At 34.8% G+C, this 7,603-nt stretch overlaps 1 protein-coding gene across 1 annotated transcript in view; it reads right to left on the bottom strand.

The window, feature by feature from the left end:
• Nucleotides 1-2,200: 2,200 nt before the first annotated feature.
• LOC125675355 (uncharacterized) overlaps nucleotides 2,201-7,603 on the bottom strand; it is a 35,042-nt gene continuing 29,639 nt past the window's right edge. The window contains exons 7-8 of the mRNA XM_048912967.2: nucleotides 6,757-6,806; nucleotides 2,201-2,880 (exon numbers count right to left, since the gene is read on the bottom strand). Of these exons, the coding sequence (XP_048768924.2) occupies nucleotides 2,470-2,880; nucleotides 6,757-6,806 (461 nt within the window). The 3' untranslated portion in view covers nucleotides 2,201-2,469. The remainder of the gene's footprint in view (nucleotides 2,881-6,756; nucleotides 6,807-7,603) is intronic.

Here is a 7,603-nt window from a genome sequence, read left to right as displayed (position 1 = left end):
CTCGTCTTTATCAAGAGACATATATTACATAAACAAATAACACACTCCACGAAAAACGACAAGTATCAATAAACTACATTGGTAACAAGAATAATACATTGTTGTACTGGGTGATAAGAATGGTCGCGGGTATGTTAAGACAGGTCATGCTTCATTTATGCACGTAAACTGCATAATTTTTAAAATCTGTCTTACACAGAGAGAGGGAGCTACCAACTCTTAAAAACAATTTTGGTTGTTTACATGAGAACATTTTGTATCATAACAACATGACAAACATGCGCTTCCGTATGACGTCATTGCATGACTGTTATAAATAGATCATGGAGGTACCTTAATAGAAAATGTAAAAGTAACACATTATCCCAAGATTCAAATATTGGTCTAACTGGCGATAATGACGGTAAAATACCCATAGTATATCAGAATTACTGATAGAATCCTACCACTTTCAATAAGAAATAATTATTGAACATTTAAACACGAAACCATCTAGCTCATGTTTTACATTTTGCATGATGCTATGTAGTTTTCTTTAAAAGTTTTCTTAACAGAGGATTCTATCAGTAATTGCCGTGTACATTAGCTTAGGACCTTTCAAACGGTGTATAAAAAGTCTCTAAAGGTATGCGGGCTAATGTGCTACTTTTGCAGTTTTATTTCAGTCTGTGACAGAGGAAAATCGGATCGACATGCTAAATGGAATGTTTTCTCCGTTAAACAAAGTTGTCAATGAATGATATCAACATACCTTCTTAATATCAATAAATTCTCAGCGTTTCACATATATATTCCATATATCCCATGTCATATATTTCAAATACTCTACATTTTGTCGATATTTGCATGGCACACATAAACAAATTCCTTGCATGTGTCAACGTCACTCGATGTATAGTCATGACGTCATCAGTTTACTTTCATATCGATCAGACAGAAATTACACAACAGCAGTATAGCATTTCGAATTTCGTTGGATCTTAGTAGCTGCATGGTTTATTTTATGCATAAATAAAACTTAAATAAAAAATAAAATCGGAATTTAATATATACTTAGTGATATACTTATTTCAATTATGACGTCACATTGTTTCGCGGATTTTATCCCAGTAAAAATTTTAATAACCTGCCTTAACGTACCCGCGTGGTTTTGTTGTAAAGCGTCAATCTCTACCCAGAGTTCTCGTTCCTTGCTCTCAATTGTAAGAGAGTTTAAGGAACGATACCTCTGGGTAGAGATTGGTAAAGCGTGTTTACTGACGTCAGATGGTGTAGAGAGTTTGTACCATGGTCGGGTCGGGATGAAAATAGAATTGTTCTTGAAATTACAGAAATCAGATAAATTTAGAGGGAAAACTTCCAAAACAATGTGACTATGAAATAAAATGGTGGGAAGATAATGATATGGAGTGATTAAGTTCAAAACAATATTTGGTAGTCCGTACCATTGATGCTTCTGATATGGTAAATAGTGCTGGCGACGAAAAATAATAATATGATTGCCAGAAGAACACGACTAAACTACAAAGTCAATCAAAAGACACAGATCTCGCATTAAAATCAACAATCCAAGAGGTGAATGGGAGAGAAGTCTAAGGAAAAAGATACTGTATTATCTTTTTCAAGCTAAATATTTTTCAAGGTCAGACAAATTAAAGCCGCATTCTAGAAATTCTAATATCGCAACATAAAGATCTATGCGAATTCGAACTAATGTTCATTTGGAATAATGTTTTAACATAGTTTAGAGGTCTCAAGATGATATATTAATGATATACTAGTCATAGATCTTTATTTGTCATAGACCATTTTGAAATTCACCCATTCCTTTGAATTTCCACTCGAAGAAATATGTATGTATATGGAATCAAAATTTTACAATCATTGTATAGGCGGAATAAGACTGTATGATACAGTACACTTAACTTGAAATATAAAACTGTTTACATATTTTAAATTAAAGAAATATATGTACTGAAACGAAGGAAAAGTTTCCTGCATCATTTTCTATTACCTTACATACTGATTTTAACTACGGAGTACTCCGTTTACCTGATTACAATATAGGACACAAGGCGAGTGTGACCGGTCGACAGGGGATGCTTAGTCCTCTTAGCCACCTGACGCCATCAATGGTGTTTCCAGGTATCCGTTTTGTTCTACTTCTTTATAGATAAGATTAATTACTGTTTCTATGTTTATTTTTTTATTATAGATAAGAATTTTGAATTCTATTTAACACGGCACATTATTACAATAGCAACAACATGAGAAAAAGAGCAAAATGTATGGTGATGCATTCCCAGGACGTCATACGGTGCAACCTAATGTCAACTTATTTGATGCGAAATTAGAATATTGATAAAGTCAAACATATGAAGCAATGAAACCGCGTTTTGCAAATGAAATAAAGTATATGCACGTTGATAGGAAAAAGAATGGCTGTTAGCTACTTTTCGGCTCTGAAAATCAAGTCGGCAAAACATTCAGCACTTGTTGATTGTAATCTTCAATTTTTTCATCGTAGTCAATTGTTATCTCTGAGTATTCTCTTATTTTTGGAGTGATATTTTCTGTAAGCAACCACTCACGATCCGTTTGTTCAACAGGTGGCATACCCTCTGTGTTTCTTGCATGTCCAGTTTGTCTGACTTCAAAACGAGAATTCTCACTAGGATCGCGATCCTTCACGTACTGAAAACCACTGTCTGTGTTCTGTGCACTTTCTGGATTAACAAGCTGTTCTTCATGAGTACTAGTATTCCCACCATGCTCCCCGATTGTTTGTAGATCTGTACTTGATTGTTCTGATCCGCCTTCTCTCCGATCAGAAACATTTTCTGCAGTAACACTGTTTCTCATGCTTTCTTTAGTTTTACCCTCCATTGAAGAAAAAAGAAGAAATATCAATACCCTATACGTTCTCTAAATATCTACATGTAAGATGACATTGCTATAAAAACTCAACCACATGTATTTACAAAGGTGTAATGTTATAGACTACGGTAAAATAGTCATATATTGCTAGATATCCAAAGACAACTCTGTCCAGAACGTATTAGAACTGCAGAAAGGCTCACGTCATGGTGGTTTATATCGGCTAGGGCACGTTCGATTACTGTTCATTGCTACTATTTTATACATGTTGAAGTATGTCGAAATAAAACAAAATCTAGTACAGTACATTTGATATTACATGTATAACAAAATGGTGAGGTTCAAATTGTTAAAAGGTATACTAGAAGGTCTCTAAAATTTATACCCCCCATTAGTACCCAAAATGAGTATCTTCTCTTGTTTTCAAATTTCTAATTTTCTGCAAATTGCTTGAAAGATTTTCCTAAAAAACAATTCACAAACGATTATATGTTTTAACGATTTCCAGAACTTTTTTTTATTTTTTTTATTTTTTATTTTTTTTTTTTACAATTTTCAGGGATAATCAGGTATATCTTTAAATGCACGGTTACATATTCATATTCTCTACTTCCGGTTGCCAGCAAATAGTATTAAATGAATAGAATGCGAATTTCTAGCGTGTTTATATCTGAATAAAAACCCTCTTGTAAAGTATAAATCATGAACTATACATAGGGAATAGCTGCAAAAATAATTAAAAAAAATTATAGTATCAGGTGTCTCCTTACCATGTGGTGATTGATTCAAATACATCTACTGACATGGTATCTTTCTCTATTGTTAACATATTTTTAAACTCTTCTCTAAAGTAAACATACCCTTAAACTCTTCTCTATAGATAACATACTCCTGAACTCTTCTCTATAGTGAACATACCCTAAACTCTTCTTTATAGTGAACATACCCCTAACCTCTTCTCCATAAAATACATACCCTAAACTCTTCTCTATAGTGAACATACCCCTAAACTCTTCTCTATAGTGAACATACCCCTAACCTCTTCTCTATAGTGAACAAACCCCTAAATTCTTCTCTACAGATACATTCCCTAAACCCTTCTCTATAGTGAACATAGTGAACATACCCCTAAACTCTTCTCTATAGTGAACATACCCCTAAACTCTTCTCTATAGTGAACATACCCCTAAACTCTTCTCTATAGTGAACACACCCCTAAACTCTTCTCTACAGTGAACATACCCCTAAACTCTTCTCTATAGTGAACACACCCCTAAACTCTTCTCTACAGTGAATATACCCCTAAACTCTTCTCTACAGTGAACATACCCCTAAACTCTTCTCTATAGTGAACATAGTGAACACACCCTAAACTCTTCTCTACAGTGAATATACCCCTAAACTCTTCTCTACAGTGAACATACCCCTAAACTCTTCTCTATAGTGAACATAGTGAACATACCCCTAAACTCTTCTCTATAGTGAACACACCCCTAAACTCTTCTCTACAGTGAACATACCCCTAAACTCTTCTCTATAGTGAACACACCCCTAAACTCTTCTCTACAGTGAACATACCCCTAAACTCTTCTCTACAGTGAACATACCCCTAAACTCTTCTCTATAGTGAACATACACCTAAACTCTTCTCTATAGTGAACATACACCTCAACTCTTCTCTATAGTGAACATACACCTCAACTCTTCTCTATATAACATACCCCTAAACTCTTCTCTACAGTGAACACACCCCTAAACTCTTCTCTACAGTGAACATACCCCTAAACTCTTCTCTACAGTGAACATACCCCTAAACTCTTCTCTATAGTGAACATAGTGAACACACCCTAAACTCTTCTCTACAGTGAATATACCCCTAAACTCTTCTCTACAGTGAACATACCCCTAAACTCTTCTCTATAGTGAACATACCTCTAAACTCTTCTCTATAGCTAACACACCCTAAACTCGTCTCTATAGTGAATATACTCCTAAACTCTTCTCTATATAACATACCCCTAAACTCTTCTCTATAGTGAACATACCTTAAACTCTTCTCTATAGTGAACACACCCCTAAACTCTTCTCTATAGTGAACACACCCCTAAACTCTTCTCTATAGTGAACATACCCCTAAACTCTTCTCTATAGTGAACACACCCTAAACTCTTCTCTATAGTGAACACACCCCTAAACTCTTCTCTATAGTGAACATACTCCTAAACTCTTCTCTATAGTGAATATACTCCTAAACTCTTCTCTATAGTGAATATACTCCTAAACTCTTCTCTATAGTGAATATACTCCTAAACTCTTCTCTATAGTGAATATACTCCTAAACTCTTCTCTATAGTGAATATACTCCTAAACTTTTCTCTATAGTGAATATACTCCTAAACTCTTCTCTATAGTGAATATACTCCTAAACTCTTCTCTATAGTGAACACACCCTAAACTCTTCTCTATAGTGAATATACTCCTAAACTCTTCTCTATAGTGAATATACTCCTAAACTCTTCTCTATAGTGAATATACTCCTAAACTCTTCTCTATAGTGAATATACTCCTAAACTCTTCTCTATAGTGAATATACTCCTAAACTCTTCTCTATAGTGAATATACTCCTAAACTCTTCTCTATAGTGAACACACCCTAAACTCTTCTCTATAGTGAACACACCCTAAACTCTTCTCTATAGATAACACACCCCTAAACTCTTCTCTATAGTGAACACACCCCTAAACTCTTCTCTATAGTGAATATACTCCTAAACTCTTCTCTATAGTGAATATACTCCTAAACTCTTCTCTATAGTGAATATACTCCTAAACTCTTCTCTATAGTGAACACACCCTAAACTCTTCTCTATAGTGAACACACCCTAAACTCTTCTCTATAGTGAACACACCCTAAACTCTTCTCTATAGATAACACACCCCTAAACTCTTCTCTATAGTGAACACACCCCTAAACTCTTCTCTATAGTGAACACACCCCTAAACTCTTCTCTATAGTGAACACACCCCTAAACTCTTCTCTATAGTGAACACACCCCTAAACTCTTCTCTATAGTGAACACACCCCTAAACTCTTCTCTATAGTGAACACACCCCTAAACTCTTCTCTATAGTGAATATACTCCTAAACTCTTCTCTATAGTGAACATACCCCTAAACTCTTCTCTATAGTGAACACACCCCTAAACTCTTCTCTATAGTGAACACACCCCTAAACTCTTCTCTATAGTGAACACACCCTAAACTCTTCTCTATAGTGAAGACACCCCTAAACTCTTCTCTATAGTGAACACACCCCTAAACTCTTCTCTATAGTGAACACACCCTAAACTCTTCTCTATAGATAACACACCCCTAAACTCTTCTCTATAGATAACACACCCCTAAACTCTTCTCTATAGTGAATATACTCCTAAACTCTTCTCTATAGTGAATATACTCCTAAACTCTTCTCTATAGTGAATATACTCCTAAACTCTTCTCTATAGTGAATATACTCCTAAACTCTTCTCTATAGTGAATATACTCCTAAACTCTTCTCTATAGTGAATATACTCCTAAACTCTTCTCTATAGTGAATATACTCCCAAACTCTTCTCTATAGTGAACATACCCCTAAACTCTTCTCTATAGTGAACATACACCTAAACTCTTCTCTATAGTGAACATACACCTAAACTCTTCTCTATAGTGAACACACCCTAAACTCTTCTCTATAGTGAACACACCCCTAAACTCTTCTCTATAGCTAACACACCCTAAACTCTTCTCTATAGTGAACACACCCCTAAACTCTTCTCTATAGCTAACACACCCTAAACTCTACTTTGTGGTTAACATACCCCTAAGCTTGACTAAATACCTTTTTTATTCTGTTCTTCCGTTTTCGAGGTTTGATTACAGGGCGATCATCTGCAAAATAATAGTAATGACCGTTGGTTTGCATTCTGAAGTTGGAAAATGTAAAATTAAAATTAAGCGTTTAAACGTTGCTGTTCATGTAAAGTATCGTCTGCTGGCGTGAAACGTTGCTGTTCATACCCTCATGTATTTTCAGAAAGGAAATTTATTTTCTGTTGCAATAGTCCTAGCCGTTAAAATAATAAGATAATCGAACTTTATATAACAAGATTCATACGCTCATTGTTCATATATCATTTCCATTGGTAGAGATATCGAAGGTAAACATTCAAAATGTAAATATTTTCAGCTTTGTACATCTCTCAGCGTTAAACATTCGCTAATGTTTCTAAAGTTTTGGAATAATGTATAATTTGTTTTTGAAATATATCAGAAAGTAATATCAAATGTCGAATCCAACCGTTCATTTCATAAATTTCATATTTCTTTCTCACGGGCCATCATTTTAGAACGCCATAATATCATCATATGCACAAATGTTTGAAGGGATAGGAACATTGTTTTGATGAATATCGCAACACAATGACGATTTAAATTGCAAATATTTCATTTCTCGCACAAATTTCCATTGAATGCATTTTAAAAATATGACTGTTATTCAAAAAACAAAATTCAGAAATTATCTTTTGCTAAAGGTATGACACCTTACCGGAAAACGCTAACGGACGTCCAACGGAAAACAAAATTGTTAATCCGTTCGTCTCGGTTCCTTTACGTTTCATGTCCGTTTCTCTTTCGGCCAACGCGTTCCTTGTTCGGCGAAGTCCGGTTTATCCGGCGAAACGTTT

Source organism: Ostrea edulis, chromosome 3 (assembly GCF_947568905.1).
Source record: "Ostrea edulis chromosome 3, xbOstEdul1.1, whole genome shotgun sequence".
NCBI lineage: Eukaryota > Metazoa > Mollusca > Bivalvia > Ostreida > Ostreidae > Ostrea > Ostrea edulis.
Note: the sequence above shows the minus strand (reverse complement) of the source record. Positions and strands in the feature narration are given on the sequence as shown.